Source organism: Bubalus bubalis, chromosome 18 (assembly GCF_019923935.1).
Source record: "Bubalus bubalis isolate 160015118507 breed Murrah chromosome 18, NDDB_SH_1, whole genome shotgun sequence".
NCBI lineage: Eukaryota > Metazoa > Chordata > Mammalia > Artiodactyla > Bovidae > Bubalus > Bubalus bubalis.
In genome coordinates this window covers 21,361,497-21,381,902 of record NC_059174.1, presented here as the reverse complement: position 1 = coordinate 21,381,902, position 20,406 = coordinate 21,361,497, and the positions used below count along the sequence as shown (strand labels likewise).

The 20,406-nt window shown below is 33.5% G+C and overlaps 1 protein-coding gene across 13 annotated transcripts in view; it reads right to left on the bottom strand.

The window, feature by feature from the left end:
- CHD9 (chromodomain helicase DNA binding protein 9) overlaps positions 1-20,406 on the bottom strand; it is a 226,957-nt gene that overhangs the window by 35,951 nt on the left and 170,600 nt on the right. For all 13 annotated transcript variants that reach the window (XM_006076474.4, XM_025268656.3, XM_025268665.3 and 10 more), the window contains 9 exons: positions 20,073-20,328; positions 18,700-18,910; positions 16,571-16,766; positions 15,050-15,217; positions 14,167-14,346; positions 9,453-9,563; positions 4,249-4,445; positions 3,603-3,802; positions 256-415 (listed from right to left, as the gene is read on the bottom strand). In XM_006076474.4, the coding sequence (XP_006076536.4) occupies positions 256-415; positions 3,603-3,802; positions 4,249-4,445; positions 9,453-9,563; positions 14,167-14,346; positions 15,050-15,217; positions 16,571-16,766; positions 18,700-18,910; positions 20,073-20,328 (1,679 nt within the window). The remainder of the gene's footprint in view (positions 1-255; positions 416-3,602; positions 3,803-4,248; positions 4,446-9,452; positions 9,564-14,166; positions 14,347-15,049; positions 15,218-16,570; positions 16,767-18,699; positions 18,911-20,072; positions 20,329-20,406) is intronic.

Genomic DNA, 20,406 nt, shown 5'->3' with positions numbered 1-20,406 from the left:
CGTCACAATCATCACTATTTAAGAGCCAAGTAAGATACAACAAGATCACTTGGAGGTCAGTTTTATTTCTCTCTCTGTTGATGAAAAGTGACACAAGAGGTACCATGATTTGCTGAAGGACACCCTGTAAGATTAAGATTAGGACTGGTCCTAGACCACACTGTCTCTGTATTTCAAATCAGCATGCTTTAAGATTGTTAAAATTCAGAAAAGTAAACTCTTAATGAGTTGTATTAAAAATACCCTACTACCTACTTATTACAGTGGTGTTTTATATGTTTTTTGTAGCCTTCATCTTGAAGTAGTTGCTCAGGATTGTATTTTCGAAGCCATTCTGCTTTTTGTATATCAAATGAGCTTGTTTGAGTCTTTACTTTCTTCCCTTTTCTACCTCTCGGTACCGGGGCTGATAGGCCTGTTGAAATGAGGACAGGTGAAATCAGGGATAATTTGTATAAAGATATTCAGTTTGAAACATTTTTACAATGCAAGTAACTTCTGGAGGCTTTCAGAGGTCTGTGGAGGCTATACAGAGATCTTTGAAATGTTAATGGTATCAATATTAACTCAATTACAAGACAAGAATACAATGACTCCACACATATTAACACAATTTATGCCAAACACCCAATTTAATATCTCTAATTAATCATTCTGATTACCTCTATGTTCCAAAACATTTTTTTTCTAAATGTAAAAACCAAAAGATCAAACCTTTCCCTGTGCTTTACTTTTTGCTGCCTTAGTTACAAAAGTGTAAGTTGTGGCTAAAAGATCTGTTTTCCAAGAGTGTGTTTACTCTTCTTTCAAAATCATGGTATACTTGAAGTATCTTTTCAAATATTAATATTTAAAAACTTTTCTTTTTATAGCCTGTTTCCTACAATCACATTTTAGAAATTTGTTTTAAGTCTCTCATTCATGTTGGAGACTTTCCTCAGATGTCTGATACTCTTGGTTACTTGTTCACATTTAAGAATGAAAGGAAAACTGACCGGCCGTCTGAATGAATGGAGATGACTGTGGACTCTTTGAAGGGTAATCTGGCTGGCTTTGTCCTGTCATTATCTTTAGGTTTTGCTCTGGTCAGATTAACCAAGGAAAATTTCTTAGTTTTCTTCCTTGAGTATGACTCTGTCCCCATTATACATATTAATTTAACAGCCATTTGTTAAGTCCATGTTGCAAATCCCAGTGAAATGCACACCTTATTTTATTTTCTCTAGAGAATAAACAGTCAGTCTTCATATCATGGCTACATGGAGCTGAAGAGGGTATTTATGGGTCTGATCTCCCTTTTAGACAACATTTAATCAAAGCCCCTGTCTTTTTTTTTTTTTTAGCCCCTGTCTTTTATACCCACTTTCAGAGGTCATGGATGTCACAAACTCCTGAAGCTTTTGGCAAATCTATTAAGCAAAATCAGCTGGTTGTTGCCTTTTCCTAATGTTGACCTAAGATTTAGTTCTCTCTGGTTGGTTAAGTTAGTTACCACTTATCTAACACTCCAAGATTCAAAAATTTGTTTCCCACCCTGTCTACTTTTAAAGGTTTATTCTTATTTATTTTTAAATTATAGAATTAGGCATACACAAAAATAGATGGAATAATACGATAGAGCATTGGGTCCTATCTTCCAACTTCATTATCAATTCATGGCCAATTTTATTTCATCTATATTATGTTTGCTCCTAAACCTCCAATACTATTTTGAAATTAACTGAAGACAATAATCACCTCTAATAAATGTCTGCGTATCTTTTAACATATGTAAAAGACTTCCTTAAAAAAAATAATTACAATACCCTACAACATGTCAGCCCCAAGAAATGCAGTAATACTTAATATTTAGTATTCAAATTTATAATTATCTAATAAAAATAACAGAAAAATTTCCCCTGGGCTGCTGCTTTCAATCAGGATCCAAATAAGGCTCATACATTATAACTGGCTGAGGACATTTAAATCTCTTTCAGATTATAGCAGGCTTTTCAATCTTGGCACTACTGTTATTTTGAGCTGCACAGTTTCTTACTGTGGGTGCTGCCTGTGCACTCATGGCCTCTACCCATTAGATGCCATTAACATCCTCAAAGTAGTAATAACCCAGAATGAGAGCAAGACTCGGGCACAAAATCATGTCTGGTTGTGAACTACTGATTTATAGATACCCTCTCCATTTCCTTCCCTTCTACTATTTAAGAAACTAAAATTTTTACCCGTATACTTCATCAAGCTTAATGCCCTGAATTTTTTCCTCTTTATTGACATTTAAGTTGGGTTTTAAGGAAGAATGAAATTGTATTAGTGTAATACACAATCTTCCATCTTTACCAGAAATCAGCTCTTCACATTAATAATTTCATTCCCTCCTATTGGGATAGAACCCTAATGACCACCCCAAATCTAAACCACATGCTTTCTGTTCTCGATCTCAGTTTCTGGTTTATTTCCTTCACAGTATTCATCATAATCTAAAAGTATTTAGGTAGTTTCATTTTATTGGGCTCCAAAATCACTGAGAATGGTAATTGCAGCCACAAAAATCAAAAGACACTTGCTCCTTGGAAGAAAAGCTATGGCAAACCGAGATAGCACATTAGAAAGCAGAGATATCACTTTGCTCACAAAGGTCCATATAGTCTTAACTCTGCCTGACCAGAATGTAAGGTTCATGAGCTCAGGGATCTTGTCTGTGTTGTTCCTTCTCATTTTCCCAGTACTTTGCAAAGAAGCACATGACAGGTGCTTTGACAGGTATTTGTTGATTAAAGGGAACAAAACTGTAACACAAATTTAAGGGCATAGTCATCTTTTTTATCTTTATAGAAAATTCAGTTATTTTATGCAAAAAAGAATGTTCTGTTAGCAAGGTTACAAAGATTACAAAGAAAAATTTCCAGCCCTTCGATAAGTCTGTAAGTTGGCATAGCCACATTTGATGGCAAATTAAAATATTAAAAAAAATTTAAATGGATATCACTGTTTGCCAAATTTTAATATACATACTAACTGCTGAGGACCTTGTTAAAATGTAGATTCTGATGCAGTGAAGTCTGTGGTCTAAGATTCTGCATTTCTAAAAAGCTCCCGGGAAAGGCTCACAGACCACATTTTAGATGCTAAGGATGTATGTATCCTGTAATTCAACAATTCCATTTCTTGATATTTACTTTAGTGAAAGATTTGTTCCTGTGCACAACTAGCAATGTTCAGAGATCTTCAATGATACCTGTTTTTCAATTGTCTAAAACTGGAAGTGTCTTAAATGTCCATCATTAAAGGAGATGCTATATGAATTAAGAAATACCCATACTATGGACTACTAAGCAGGAGTTTAAAAGATAAAATAGATCTACATGAATACAGATGGACAACCTCTAAGAAATACTATTGGGTCAACAACTTGTAAACTAATACATGTTTGATAACAATATATAAAACTCAGACTAGTCTTTTCCAACTTGGAACTTGTACTGAGAGGGAAGATTAAGAGTTCTTTACCATTATCTGAAATACTTCAGTATTTTATAGGGTACTATGTTAAGTGCTAGTTATACAACCAGAGCTGAATTTAAAAAGGAAATAAAGTATGCTCCTACCTAGATGATTCTGTAGCTCTCGTGTCTGCCCGTCTTCAGTTGGAGTAATGAGATCCCATATGAAGCCTTTAATTTTCTCATCTCCTCGGTAGTGAACAAGGCAATATGCTAAGAGGGCTCGGCAAATTATTTCTACATCGTGCTCGTTTAGCTGCCTTTTAAAACGGCCATGAGACAGAATCTCTCTCCATCGGCCCCATCTGTTTAAAAAAAGGTATATTTACATTAATATTGGATGAAATCCTAGAGAAAAACATAACTCATGGATAAAAGGCCTGAAAACTGCAAAAAACACATCTTGTCATTAACAGGATTTACCTAATAGTTTTTTTGTCCCCATTGAATAAAATGCAGAATCATGGTAATTTCTAGTATATTTTATTCAATAATGGATAACAAAATTATCCATTTTGTTACTGAATATGGAAATCTGAGAACAATAAGGAGTTTGACATTAGCAATACATTTATAATTTTAAAATTTAAGGTACTCATCATTCTATTAAATATGTTAAATATATAAATGCATGATACTTTAAAAATAATTTTATTGATTCTAACAAGACAAAAAGTATACTAGGACTATAGCATATTTTCTTATAATTTATATACCAGATTAACAGTAAACATTAAAAATAATATTTTACCCATAAACTAGCAGATTTTTCTCTACTCTAAAGCATTCAGTTCTTCCATAGCCATTCGAACGCTCACAGGGTCTCCGAAGTTTGGGCTTTTCATCTCCTTCACTTTCGGGTTCAGATAATTCAGCTAACTCATCTTTTGTGGCACTGAAGGGTCTTGTTTGCTTCCTAATTCTTGGAGTGTCAATAACCAAGCTGTTCTGTAAAATTTAACAGCTATTACTTGAAGGTCCTTTTACTATTTTGCTTCTAACAATATTTTACATTTTTACCTTTCAAGCTGTACAAACAACAAAATAATTACATAAAGCCAGAAGAAAGAAAATACTAACGATTCCATTGACCTACCAAATCAACTTAAAATTTTTAGTATTTCTTTAAAATCCTTATTACCATTTGTCATAAATTCATATTACAATCATAGGATAAAAAGAATTTGGTATATTACTTTATTATTAATCTGAAAATTATTATATTGTGCTTCTACAACAACCATAAACTATATTTTAAACTGAATTTATGTATCATAATCATTTTCTTTACCTAATTCATAATTTAATTTAGATTGTCTTCAATTTTTAAAATATACAATGCTAAAGTAAATCTTCATACTTTATCCTATAGATAAGTCCAAAGAAGTGAAATATCCAGAAATACAAATATCAGTCAAAGGGTATACTTTTTTTTAATGGATCTGGAATCATGTTTCAGTGCGTTCCAAAAGACTCATACTAATACGCGTGCTGCAGTCCATGGGGTCGCAAAGAGTCGGACTGAGTGACTGAAGTGAACTGAATATACAACAAGCAAGGTAGTAAGTATATGAACCTCATTACGTTCAATGCACTTTAATTCATTCAAAACAACTTAAGCTGACAAACTTACCTTTATTGAGCAATTTCTCTAAGTTAGGCACTATGTTATGGGCTGCAGGCATAGCTGTGACTAAGACAGCTTTCTGCTCAGGAGAAACTGATAGTCTTGAGGATCAGACTAATGTGTAAACAAATGCTTTTCAGGATACAATACGTTATGATACAAGATGGGTACAAAAAAGGCAGAATGATTTACAAAGTAGTGATTCTTGAAAGAGATTTTCAAGAATGAGAAGTAGTTTGCTAGGCATCCAAGAAAGAGATGGCATTATAAGTGACGAAAAGCAATGGACCTTGAAAAGGTATTCTCTGTTCAAGTCCTAGAGCAGAAAAGGGTAAAGGATGGGGGGGAAGCAGACCAGGCAGGTTCTGCTATCCCACAGTAAGTTATGTACACAGGGCATTGAATTTAACGGGTTATAGAATGTTAGTATGTCATTACTCATGACACTGCTGCTAAGTCGCTTCAGTGGTGTCCGACTCTGTGAGACCCCATGGACGGCAGCCCACCAGGCTGCCCCGTCCCTGGGATTCTCCAGGCATGAACACTGGAGTGGATTGCCATTTCCTTCTCCAATGCAGGAAAGTGAAAAGTAAAAGTGAAGTCGCTCAGTCGTGTCTGACTCTTAGCGACCCCATGGACTGCAGCCCACCAGGTTCCTCCGTCCATGGGATTTTCCAGGCAAGAGTACTGGAGTGGGGTGCCATTGCCTTCTCCGACTCATGACACTAACCTTCTCTATTAAGTTCTTTGACTGCAAACTTACTAGTTTTCTTTTTGTAATTAATAAATATTTTGAAAGATATATAGAATTTTAGCTTCTCCTTATATTTTAAACTAATTTTAGAATTCATCAATAGGGTGGATTAACTGAGATTTTTCATCTCTCTTATTCCTTCTACATTTATTAACTGGCATTTTCTATGTAAGAAAAAGCTGATAAGGACCTAGTGTATAACACAGAGAATTATACTCAATATTTTGTAATAACTTGTAAGGGAAAAGAACCTGAAAAAAAAAAAATGTATTTATAATGGAAACACCTTGTTGTGCATGTGAAACTAAAACAACACTGTAAATCAACTATACTTCAATAAAAATTAATTAAAAACAAAACAAAGAGTTGTTCCTTCCCCTGTCCCCCCCCCAAAAAAAACCCTTAGTTTGATTTTCTCAAGTAAATTTTCAAGTTTTTTTGGCCCATAATCTGTAAAGATTTTGATTTATTTCTACCTGTGATCAATTTACATTAGCGCTTTTTTAAAAAACTGTTTTACAATGTTGTGTTAGTATCTGCTGTATAACATGAATCAGCTATAATACATCAGCTTTTATATAATAAAAATACTTTCATATATACTTCTGTTACAAATAGTCACCAATCAGCACCTTTTGCCATTACATAATTTTTTGTCATATATTTGAATATGCCAATTATTTCCTTTGTGATTTCTAATTCAGAATGTTTTCCCATCAAATATTTGATAAAATAGAAATCCAATTTCCTATTTTTCATGTTTTGTTTCAAAAATACATTTACCACAAATTGGAGTTTACTTGGTATAGAGCATATTATTAAAATGCTTCACCAATGCTAACTGAATATTCTAATCATGATTATTACATAATTCCTTTTCCTCTAATGCTACTTATTTACATCCTATAAATTGATTTTCTCCTGTTCTTATTCTATTCTTTGCTCTCTATATATTTCTTTCAATATCTTAATTCCTTTATTATATGTTAATATACTTTTACATTTTAAACATATATACCCATCTGTCTTCATGATTACTCCTTGCTGGAAAATATAAAAAATTTTAAACAATGTATAAATCACAAAACATAACTGCCCAAGTGTTAAATGACTATGTTGTTGTTTAGTCGCTAAGTCATGTCCAACTCTTTGCAACCCTGTGAACTGTAGCCCACCAGACTCCTCAGCCCATGGGATTTCCCAGGCAAGAGTACTGGAGTGGATTGCCATTTCCTTCTCCAGAGGATCTTTCCAACCTATGGATTGATCTGTGTCTCCTGCACTGGAGGGCAAGTTCTTTACTATGGAGCCATCTATATGCTTATATACATTTATTTATAAAATCCTTACTCTATAAGATTATCTATAAGGTACTATTGATTTGAGCGATATCTATCATCTCTGACCTAAGCTGTCACCACTCTCAACAACTCCCTATGTTCTGACACAAAGCCATTTCTATTTCTGGAACACACTAAGCTTATTTCAACCAGTGGCTCACTACTATTCCCTCTACCTTGCAATTTTATTTCTCATGTCTTTACATTGCTGCCTTGTTCTCATCATTCAAGTCTCAGGACGGATGTCCTCTCAGAGTGATCTCCCTTGACCACTTTACCTAATGCTATCTCCATTCCTTCAGGTATTCTCTACCATCTTACGATTTTATTTTCTTTTGTCTCAGAAATTATCTTATATATTTGTTTACATACCCACCGGAATTTATAAGCCCTATTAAAGCAGCGGTTCATCTGTCTCATTCATTTCAGTCACAGCACAAGAATGGTACCTACTTCACAGTGTGCTCTAGCTGGAGCCAGCCCAAATACACAAGTGTCTGTGTATTACCGTTATATACTTTTGAAAAATTATAAACCAAGATCACACTGTAAGTATTGGTCTCTCTCTCTGACTCTTTGAAATTAATTATCTTATCTTAGGGGGCTTCCTAGGTGGCTCAGTGGTAAAGAATCCACCTGCAATGCAGGAGATGTGGGCCTGATCCCTGGGTGGGGAAGATCCCATGGAGGCTGAAATGGCCACCCACTCCAGTATTCTTGCCGGGGAAATCCCATGGACAGAGGGGTCTGGTGGAAAGAGTTGGACATGACTTAGTGACTAACACATCCTGTTTCAGAGCTCTAAATGAGTATTTAGGGATTTACATGATGATTTTTACTTACTGCATTAGATAATATAAAGGTACTGATTAGTTTCTAATTTTTTTCTAAAATGAACAATGCAGTGATGTACATCACTGTACCACATTATCATTAAACATGTGATTATTGCTGAGTCAGATTCCTAAGAGCTGATTTAATATTCTTGAATATTTATTATTTCAGAGGAATTTTTAATTTTGTTTGGTTATATGAACAAATTGTTAACATTTTTGATTGGGATTGCATTTCTATGTTTAAACTCAAGTTTAAAATGTATAGGTTTTCTAATTGACAAATCTTGCAATTAAGTTTGGGAATTCACTTTATTAAAATCATACATGACCAGTAGGTATACCCCTAAGTGTTCTAAATAGTTTTTCTACTATGAAGTAGATTTCCTCTTCCATAATTTTTCTACTTCTGGTAGTACTGATATTTAAGAAGGCTAAATGTCATATTTATCCTCTATCCTGTTAATTCACTAATTCATTAATTTTATAGTGGTTTACAGATGCCATTGACTTTTTAGGCATATAAACATGCCAATATGCAAACAGTAATATTTTAATAAACATCTCTTTTCTAATTTACTTATTTATAATGTTTCATACATAATTATATGTATTTCCAAAACATATAAACAGTAATGATTATTTGGCAGTCGCATTATTCTTCATCATAAAGTTTTACATTTTAAAAGGCTATCTATTAAAATGGATCCCATGCATCAATGCTTAATATAAATTTCTTTAAACCATTTAGCAGTTATTTTGACAGTAGGTAAGACTTACAAACATTGATTCCTATAAATTATTAGACAGGTGTCTTTCGAAGTAAAGTTATATTATCAGTTCCATGAATTCTGTGTTAGCTTTTGGCCCTTTCTTAACTCCAAAGGGTTTTAAGTTTAAAAAGCCACTTTCTTTTTTCTTTAAATTTCATAAGACTTATTAAGCATAATAGATTCGTGTACATAAGCAGAACTGGATTTTAAATTTTTTTAGTTGTCAGAATTTGAAAATGCCACTTTCTTGATTTCTTTTTTCTCCTTTTATAGTTGACTAGATCATGATTAATGAGATCTAACACCAAAAAAGCAAAATGAAGGCTAAAGAGTGAAATAAAAGTAATCCATTATTTGCAGACAATTAGAAAATTTAAAAACGCATTATAATTTTAAGACATAAATGACCTCCAAAATGTAAGTCTCCCTGTATTACAACCTAACATGTCAGGTATCTGAAGAATTAAATTGAAGCAGTGCCTGGTAAAATATGTTATCATTTAACTGCCTTGTATCAATTTATTTATGCAGATAAATTTCAGTAAGTACATAGTTGAACACCTTAAAATATTATAATAATAAAGTATTCCAAAAGGTAACTTATTTGTTAAGGGACGTAAATACTTACTCTACCACTGATGGCATCTATATCTATTTCTGCCTTTTTCGCCCATTTTTGCCAGAAGTTGGGATCATCTAATGAAATATCTGTTCGGTTTCCAGATGCCACAAAACTTGCCTGAAATACATAATGGTAATTTTTCAAAATCTTTTGAAGCTTAGAGGAAAAATCTATTAAAGTATATCTAAAATCTTATCTCCTCTTATTTACTGTGGACAGAATTTGAATTCAGCATATACATAACATGTACACTCAAAGGATGCTCCAAACTGCAATGATCTGAAACACAGCACAGCATCTGCTTATGGCAAAAAGCTTAATACCAACAGAGGCTGGAGTTTTATGAGCAAAGTCAAAAGAATTATTTAACTTTGGGTAAGCTGGTATCAAATCTTTTTGGTCAAAAAAACCACAAGATACAGAATTGATTTTTAAAAATACATGAATATAAAGAAATTAGGTTACAAGAATTTTAAACGTATTTGCCCTATACAGTTAATTTTCTGGTATTTCTCCCCCTTTATTTCCATCCCATTTTTAAGTAGATATGTCTCCTTAAAAATGCAATACAGAAGAAGAGAAATAAAGAAAAATGAGTCATTGCCTGTTTTTATTTTAAAAACTCTTTTCCTAACAACAAAAATACTGCATAAGCACTGCAAAAATTAAGAAACTACAGAGGAATAAAAGAAAATAAAAATGATTTATTTTCTTAAATATTATAGAAATTATATAAAATCTTTTAAATAAATCAAACTTTAGACATTATAGTTTAACACTGTGATTCATGAACTGTGATTATCTGCAACTTAAGTTCCTAAAAATAGATATGCTGCTTCAGAGAAAAGTCATCACAGTGCTTTATAAAAATGAAATATGTGGTTAAGATATATAATACTTTAAAAAAAGAGCCTAAACAGTGGCAGATTTTATTTTCATCCTCCAAAATCACTGTGGATGATGGCTGTGGCCGCAAAATTAAAAGACACCTGCTCCTTGAAAGAAAAGCTATGACAAACCTAGACAGTGTATTAAAAAGCAGAGACATCATTTTGCCGAAAAAGGTCTATATAGTCAAAGCTACGGTTTTTCCAGTAGTCATGTACAGATCTGAGAGTTGGATCATAAAGAAGGCTGAACGCCGAAGAACTGATGCTTTTGAACTGTGGTGCTGGAGAAGATTCTTGAGAATCCCTTGGAAAGCAAGGAGAGCAAACCAGTTAATCTTAAAAGAAATCAACCCTGAATATTCACTTGGAAGGACTGATGCTGAAGATGAAGCTCCAATACTTTGGCCACATGAAGCAAAGAGCTGACTCATTGGAAAAGACCCTGATGCTGGGAAAGACTGAGTGCAAGAGGAGAAAGGGAAGGCATCAGAGAATGAGATGTTTGGACGCATCACAAAATCAACGCACTTGAGTTTGAGCAAACCCTGGGAGATAGTAAAGGACAGGAAATCCTGGCAGCCTGCAGTCCATGGGGTTGCAAAGAATGGGACATAACTCAGCAACTCAGCAACTGAACAACAAAACTTCTATGAAAATAAATGGAATATAGTCACATAAAATGATTTTCAAAGGAGAATATAATTAGTGAATGACTGTAGGATAATGGCTAATTATCTGAGGTATAATCAAATGATAAAAATCTTCATTTGCATTTCAATGGAACTTTAAAATGCAGAAAATTACACATAGGTAATAGATAACTAAAAGTTTTAACACTGAAAAACTGATGGATGGTATCAAGGAATTAGTGTTGGAAATTCCCAGGCAGTCCTCTGGTCAGGACACTGCACTTTCATTGCTGAAGATGTGGGTTCAATCCCTGGTTAAGGAACTAAGATCCCAGCCCCCCACATCCCCCCAAAGTGTTTACTATATTTAACTAAGTCTAGTTAGTCTTATTATGCACCCTGCTCCATATATGTAGTGAAGAAAATCAAAGTGTCAGTTGCTCAGTTGTGTCCAACTCTTTGTGACACCATGGACTGTAGACCCCCAGTCTCCTCTCTTCATGGGATTCTCCAGGCAAGAATACTAGAGTGGGTAGCCATTCCCTTCTCCAGGGGATCTTCCCAAACCAGGGATCGAACCCACGTCTCCTGCATTGCAAGCAGATTCTTTACTGTCTGAGCCACCAAGGAAACCTGCTCCATATATGGAGCTTCTTATCAAAAACTATATGGTAATGCAAAGAAACATGTACTGGAATTAGTTACCAAAACCACTGAAAACAACTGAGGAACTGAAGTTCTGGAAGTTCTAGGGAAAAGCCAAAAATAGTACCAACTTAATTCCTTTGGTGCCACTACATAGTAGTGCCATATTCTACTATGCCAAATGCCCATCATACAGTGGCATTTCCACACAATTACAGAAATGAAAAAATTATAAGTACAGGCATATGAGGTACCTCTTCAGCTACTGTAGTGTGTTACCTCTTCAGTAAACTCTTTTTTCAAATGCAACAATTACTATCTGGTCTGAAGGTTTAAAATAGATACTTAAGTGCTTAAGTATTTAACATTCTTAGAGTACAGCTGGTTATGATTAGACACCTGAGGAAAATAAAACTCACAGAGCACTTTATAGTAAAGAAGGAAAAGGTCAAGCATGATTATTATGTTCTCCTTTCAGGACAAGAAAAACTCATCCATGTTAACTGTCCAGGGTCACTAAGCTTATGAGCCAGAATTCAAGTCTCTGCTGTTCTGACTTTTCATGATTATTAGAATTAACACTCTAAATAAAGATATGCCTTCATTAATTAAAAAATAATTAAGGAGAATATCCCTATGCTTAGTTTAACTAACAAAGGTGATTTCTATGACTAATAACTTTTGGTTAAATTAACTAAACTTCAGATAATTTCAGGCAAGAGGGGGAAAATACATAGTGTGTACATAGTACGTTGACAACTTGAGTAAGGAATCCAAAGGAAATAAGATTCCCAGGAAAGAAGCTAGACCCAGGGTATATCTAACCAATCATGACTAGTTTTAGTTCTTAACCTTATACTTCTACAGTGTTTCTTGATTCCACAATACTACTTTCTTCTGCTTTGTTCTCTATTGACTCCCAAATCTGTATCTGTAACTTAGGCAACTCTCCTGGATATCTCCTCTTGGATGCCCTATAAATGTCAGAATATAGCAGCTCCAATATTTTATCTTCTCCATATGAACTTCCTCTTCTGCATTCTCTATTTTACTTTAATGACACCAGAAATAGGGCTAGAAATTTACATTAAAGTTATTTTTGACACCTCCTTCCACAAATTTCTAACTGCTCATCAATTCCCGTTGATTCAAATGGGTCTCCACTGCTCTGGTCAGCCCATCAACACAGCTTACAGAAGTCTCTTATCTGGTCTCTATACTTTCAGTCTTTCACAATTCAATCTCATTCTCTACACTGCTGCTAGAGTTAAATTTCTAAACCAGACACCATTATGTCCATTTTCTGCTTGAAGGGATTTAAAAGCTTTTCAACTGCCTCACGATCAAGTTCAAATTCCTCAAAATGGAATTTTTTTGAGCTTTTCACAATTTAGGTCCAATCTCCCTAACCTTCATTTCATTTCCATTTTAATTTACTCTGCACATCCATACACACCTGCACCACAGTTCTTGAAATCTTCCTTGTAGTTTAGCAACATATAGTTCATTTATGTGGCTTTCTCTTTTTGTAACACAACTAAATTCAAATTTCCTTCCAGAGTCAGCTTAAATGTATTTCCTCTGCAAAGATTTTCTTGATTTGTTGTTCTCCCTTTTTATGCAGAATTAATACTTTCTCTTTTACTCTTTTTCAGTGACTAGAATCCTTTCATTTTAGTATCCCCACCACTTAGTAAAGTACCTGACAACACGATTACATTAGTTTGCTTACTGAATGCAAGAGGAAAATTTTCATATGAAGACTGATATCATTATTTTTGATGTAGCACCTGGACTACCTGCCATACTACACTGATCTCCATAAACATGTACAAAGACTTCTGGGTTGGAAGTGGAGAGGGGACAAAGGAAGAAAACGCAGAAAGGAAATAAAGTGTGAAGGAGAAATCTGTATGAATCACTATAGGTGGGACAGAATACTGCAATAAAAAACTCTTTAGAAGAACACAAGATATACGTTTACCAGCAGGGAGGTGGGGGAGGGAAGAAGGGAAGAGGGTGGGCGTAAAGGCGGCTAGTACATTTTAAAAATGTTTTCCCCAAATAGGAATGTTAAAATAACATTTCTTTTCAATACACAAACTTCATCTTATTCTCCCTAAACTTCATTTAAACACTTAAAATGAAATTAGAAATCCTTTCTCTCCTTTAAGTACTCTAAATTATTATAAGTTAATGTAAAATGATTTAACCTCCTACACTATGTTACTTATATTTTTCTCTAACTTTCACATGTATGTTCTTTCATTTCTTAATTTAACTTCCAATGCTCTACTCTAATTGATACTTAGAACCATTTCTAGTTATGAACCCCTATTCCATCCATTTCACTAGCATAAGAATACATGTGAAATTTGATATGAGAGAGCAGATAAAAATGAAGGAAAAGAATATATTACCTACTTCTTTTGAGTAATTCTGATTATTTAAATATTAAGTAGGTGCTCCTCAAATGATAGTAAAGTAAAAGACCGTTAAATTTTTTTTAAGGAGAGAACACTACAAGTATAGTTATAAAATATCACTCACTGTTACCTTGGCAAATGTTGACCCACGTCCTTCTGATTCAATTGTAATGGTTTTTGTACGACGTAGTAAAATCTGATCAATATCTTCTTCACAGAATTTAGAGCCTTCATCTTCTTCTTCCATAATGGCACCATACGCACCTCTTCGAAGCAGATCTTCTATTTCCTTTTTGGAAAGCTGTTGAATCTAAAGAGTAAACATTTTGGTAATAATTCTGTAAAGTTCATAAAATGAGAAAGTATCTCTAAAGAACATTAAAAACCACAGAAGTCATGTTTAAATTGCATTTTGGGCTTGGGGAATACCAAGAGAATTCTCTGAAGAACACATTGAAGTTGTTGACTCTACTATCTTTAAACTAAGATCTGCCATTTGCCCATGATAACTTCAGTTAAAACAAAGCCTCTGGGGCAGGTAATCTTTCAAGGTTCTTTTTAGTACTAGAATCCAGTAGTTGTTATAATCACAAGGTACAAAAAAGATTTTGAGGGGAAAAATGCCGAAAACATCATTTATAACAAGACAAAGCCAATGGTAGTAGTTTAGCCCGAAAGAGACCAATTTGAAAACTTTTTTATAGAAAAAATGTGGAAAAACAAGAAATTCTATTTTGGCGTGTCATAATACAAACATCTTGAAAAAGGAAGAATTTCTTCTTTTCAGAGTAGTGAATCCTACTCTTAGGATTCACAAGTATTGGAGCTATAAGGACAGAACAGGTTCCAAAAGTGTTAACTAATAAATACAACTCTATTCTGAAATTCCTCCTTACATAAAAATATCTACTTAGTGTTCAATATGGATCAAAATTAAATAATATGCTATCTGGGGTTTAAATTAAATGTAAACAAAACAGGAAAACTCCAAGTAAAGAAGAAAATATACATACACCACCAACATTACTTTCTCTTCCACTCATGCTCTGTAACACAGCCTTATCTAGACCCAGTTTCAGACTGGCTCGGTCAAACATCTCTCTTTCATATGAGTTACGAGTCACCAGTCGGTAGACTTTAACTGCTTTATTCTGACCAATTCTATGGCAACGAGCTTGGGCCTGTAAAAAATGAAATGTTATAGATTCAATTTATTTTATAAAATAGCATAAAAGGCATTACACATTAAGCTATCTTGAAGGAATATAAAAATATGTATAAGAATATTTTAGACACTCCTGCTACTGAACTGCATATAACCTTTCTCTGGAAATGAAGCCAAAGCTTACTAAAATGAGAAATGATTCCAAAATCAGCAATAAATTAAAATTTAAATGTATATTTCAGAGAATATGAATCCATGAAGAAATATCACAATCAGCAATGAGTTAAATTTTAGTTAAACTAAAATTTAAACTATGCTGGAGAACATAAATCCATGAAGTAATACTATTTCTTAAAGAGCATGTCATCAATATAATTCTAGACAGGAACATAAATTTTATGAACAAATTTTTTTAGCCGCTGGCTTTAAACATAAACTTTAACTCTAAACTTCTAGTTTTTTTTCTCTCTGCTACATTATCAACAATCCTTTCGATATATTTTAGTTAAGCTGGGTAATTCTGAGAGGGCTAAAACCTTAAGGCGAATAACTTTGGAGGCCTAAATTTTACTTAAACATGCAAAGAACAAATTATCTAATATGTAGACATTTTGAAAGTAAAGACAGCAGAGATTACATAAGAGTTTCATATATTATCTCAAATTCCTACTGAACTTAAAGTCTGTCTGATAAATTTTGAACTAGATTATACAAATGAAAGGTTTAAACATTATTGCTTATTAAGTCAGGTATATTCTCAAGAATAATATCAATTATAGTACTACTGAGACTACTATGAACAATAAAAGAAGAATTTCTCCAATACTTTGTTCTTGTCTAGTATCCTTCCTAGAAACACATATTCTGTAAACTCTGACTCATTGTAACTACTAATTAATATTCCCATGCTTCTATGAAGTTCAAGTAGTCTTAATTTAAATGTATACATTAATTTTCTCTAGTATTTCATAAAAAGCAAATTCAATTATGTCTCAATTCTATGCATACTATATTATGTAATGATTAAAAAGATGAAATCAGGAGAAGTAAGCACTTATTTTTAAAGAAGTAAAATAAGCTATTCTTAAACTTATTCTAAGCATTTCACAAATATATATGATATACTTTAAACAATTAAATATTATACTCAAGTAGGTAAGCCATTTTTAGAAGCTATGTAGTCTAAATAAGTATATTTTATTATATTTTACTGTCATTAAATTAAAATAAAATAATTTCATCTATTTTATTTGGCACTGATATTTCTTAGGGAAACATACATGTTAATTGTCCAAATAAAAATAAAACAGGTTATCAAAAATAACTATGGAAATTTTAAAAAATTCTCTTAGCCAGGGAATTTGTTTACCTGAAGGTCATTTTGAGGATTCCAATCAGAATCAAAAATTATACATGTATCAGCTGCAGTTAAGTTGATGCCCAACCCACCAGCTCGGGTACACAGAAGAAAGACAAATCGATCCGAATCAGGTTTACTAAATCGATCTATAGCAGCTTGTCGAAGATTCCCTCTGACTCTTCCATCAATTCGCTCATATAAATATCTATCAAGTGAAATGCAATAAATTTAGATAGATGGATATAATGAAAATAAAGGCATTCTATCAAATTGACAGACACATAGCTATCAGTTTTGCTGCAACATTAATGTTTACTACAAAATTAAGAAGTGATATTACCCCAACTAGTTTCTATGGTTTTATAATTCTCAGTGTTTGTGCTAAATAGGAAACACAAAATGATATAAAGTTACAAAATCTCTGCATTACTGGATGTAGGTAAAAAGCTTGACAATTAATATACTTTACTGATCTCACTGGGCTTCCCAGGTGGTGCTAGAGGTAAAGAACCTGCCTGCCAATGAGATGTGGATTTGATCCCTGGGTCAGGAAGATCCCCTGGAGGAGGGCATGGCAACCCACTTCAGTATTCTTGCCTGGAGGATCCCATGGACAGGGGACCCTGGTGAGCTACAGTCCATAGGGTTGTAGAGTTGGCAGGACTGAAGTGACTCAGCATGCATGCACCAATCTCACTATAACAAGTGATTTTTTTTTGGTGGGAGTCAAGAAGCAAAGGCTTAAATAAAACTTGATACAAGATTTTTCTGTACCTCAATCATGTTACTCTCTCAATTGATATACTTGCCTGTAAACTGTAATTTATTAAGAGCAAACTATAATGCTAACTCTTCAAAGTCATTACTGCCAAATAATTAAATTTTAACTTCTTTTATCCTTCCTCATTTAACATAAAACTGAGAAATTGCTAGACATCAATAAATATAAAATACATAAAGACTTTGGAACTAGAAGAGGAATACACATGACTCTTGCCACACCTCTTCTGGTTTAAGACACTTCTTTCCACCTATAATTTAGTCTTATCAGCAGTTGCACTGTTATCTCTGGGGCCTGTGAAAGGGGGAGTGTGACTCCTAATAGTGTTACTTCTGGATCAAAGAAATCTGAGGTTTTCCATGAAATTCATCTTAAGTCAAATTTATCTTTATCTTATAAAGTTCTTTGTGTAAAGACATCAAGAAAATGCAAGAATGGTTATTTTAAGACTATTCTAATTTAATCCTCCTTCTACTTGGTATAAAACGGAGCATACAAATTTTGGAATAAGACTAAATGAGAGAACACTGACACTAAAAGTGGAACTGAAAACAAAATGAAAAATAAAAATGTACTATAAAATATCTGAAAATATAAACTAGCATAAACTGATCTTTACTTATTAATAAGGGTCAAAATATCATAAACTAAAATTACAGCTGAATCTTCAGATTCTCTTTGATATTAATGTGTTGATTTCTAGTTGGCCCACAAATACTCTGATAAATACCCTATGATAAATATCTTACTTATCTAAATACTGATTAGATATTATTGCAGAGATTATCTTACTATACACCAAAAAACAAAACCAAACCAAAAAAACCACATATCTTACTATACACCAAAAAACAAAACCAAACCAAAAAAACCACATTAAACACAAGAGAAAAGGTGAAAGCAAGAGCAAATATTATACAGTGTACAATAAGTCAAAGTCCAGCAAGTTCAGGTTCTAATTTTAACACTGAAAAAGATCTGAAAAAGGATCTTGAATCATTTTCTTTAATTTTGAAGACGGTTATTAAATCCATTTAAAATGTCGCTACTACAAGGTTAACAAACACATCAAATAAAATGTTACCTAATACATCCATCAATAGGTCAGCAAATATCTGTCAATGTGCAAAATTTTCTTAGTCTCATTAGCCCTGTCTACTATTGCAAAATATGTAGGTTAGGAAAACCTGATATATAATCTTAAACAATCTTTATGTACAGATTTAAATGGATTCTAATCTACGTAAAAAGGAAGACTTGAGTAAAGCTGGGTTACAGTAAACCATTCTGCAGAAACTTTAATACCATATACTTAGCATACTTTATAGTATAATTCATGGTGAATTACATGCCTTACCTTTTATGTATAAGATAGTCCTCCAGGATATCAAGGCAGCGTACCATCTGAGAGAAGATGAGCACTTTATGACCTCCTGCTTTCATTTTGGGAAGCAATTTATCAATAAGGACTAATTTACCAGCAGACTGGATCATTGCTTGAAGATGAAAATCAGAAGCAGCTGGATTATATGTATCTCTAAATTCTCCAAGTATTTTCTCCTCAGCACCTGTCAAAAAAATATAAGAAGATAGCATCAACACACAAATGCAGATACTCTCAACTACTTTCTTTTTAAATCAGTGATCTTCTGTGCTTCTTTAACACATTAAATTTTTCTAATGTAGGTACTAGAACACCAGCCTGTAATTCCACTGAGGATAAGGACAGTGTCTTAAGTATTTTTTTAATCTCCCAAGACAAATGGCATAATGTCTTACATAAATTTAAATTTGCTAAATGTTGAATGGATGTTCTTAGGATAAGAATTAGTGAAAACACAGTTCTATCCTAAGTGAGTAAACACAAACTTTTAAATAAATTTCCGGTATTTAAAAACCAATACAACAGTCATCACCACTGCAAGGTGATCATAACCTAGATGTGTCTATAGGCATCCTGCTTGCCATCAAAACAAGCAAACAGGAAAAATTAAAAGGGAAGTCAAGTTTGACCACACTTCTCCTATAGTCTAGATTAGCATTAAGGGTGCTCTCCTTCCCTCCAGCCTGTCTAGCCATAAGAGTACCAGAACTGCGAGCGAGTTAGATACTGGCCTAAGAAATAGCTTGTCTTGCATAAAGAGTATACTCCCAGGAAGTATACTCTTTATATATATATATATAAATACATATCTTTATATATATATAATATATATAAATATATATCTATATATATCTATATACTCTTTATATATATATACTCTTTATATATACCCCCAGGAAGTAAAAATACTCAAATGTACAGACAGATCATTAATAGAGGAGCTAACAAGACCTTGTTATCAGAGCACACAAATTTAGAGACAATAACTAGTGTATCCAGACTGAAAAGAAACCAGGAAGAAAAATGTAAATTCAGAGATTCAAACATGGGCTTTACTGTCTTTGTCCATAAGGAGGATTAACCTGGTGGAGGAACTGCACTCCACGTTAGACTGATCACGTCTCCTGCTTTTGTAATCTGGTGATGCTAACATGGGACACTGTTATGAAGTAGCTCACACTGCCCCCGACTCTGGAACAACTGTAATCCCACCAGGGTAGAGAGTCACAGGGTCAGTGCCTTTCCTTGTAGCAGCTACTACATCTGTGTTACTTTTATTGAGCATTTGTTTTTTCATGAGTATCTGTTTGAAAGCAAAGGATTTCTTTGCAATCCTTTTCGACTACCTTTGATAAGATACGGGTGATTACAGCACTTCCTGAGCTCCATCATGGTATTGACTAAGTTGGGTACATTAGTCTGCCCTGCTCCTTTGGATAAAAATGAAAAGTTCTTCTCCAGAATAGCCCGGTAGTATTTTTTCTGAATGTTAGTAAGTTCTACTTCAATGATCGTTTCTTCCTTAGGTGCCAACTTCTTTTCCACATCTTCTTTCAATCGTCTTAACATCATTGGTTTCAAGATAGCCTGAAGTTTCTGCACCTGCATAAAAAATGATGGACAATATAGGTAGCATACACATGCATAATTACAATGAGAAGAGATTTGATGTACCTATTT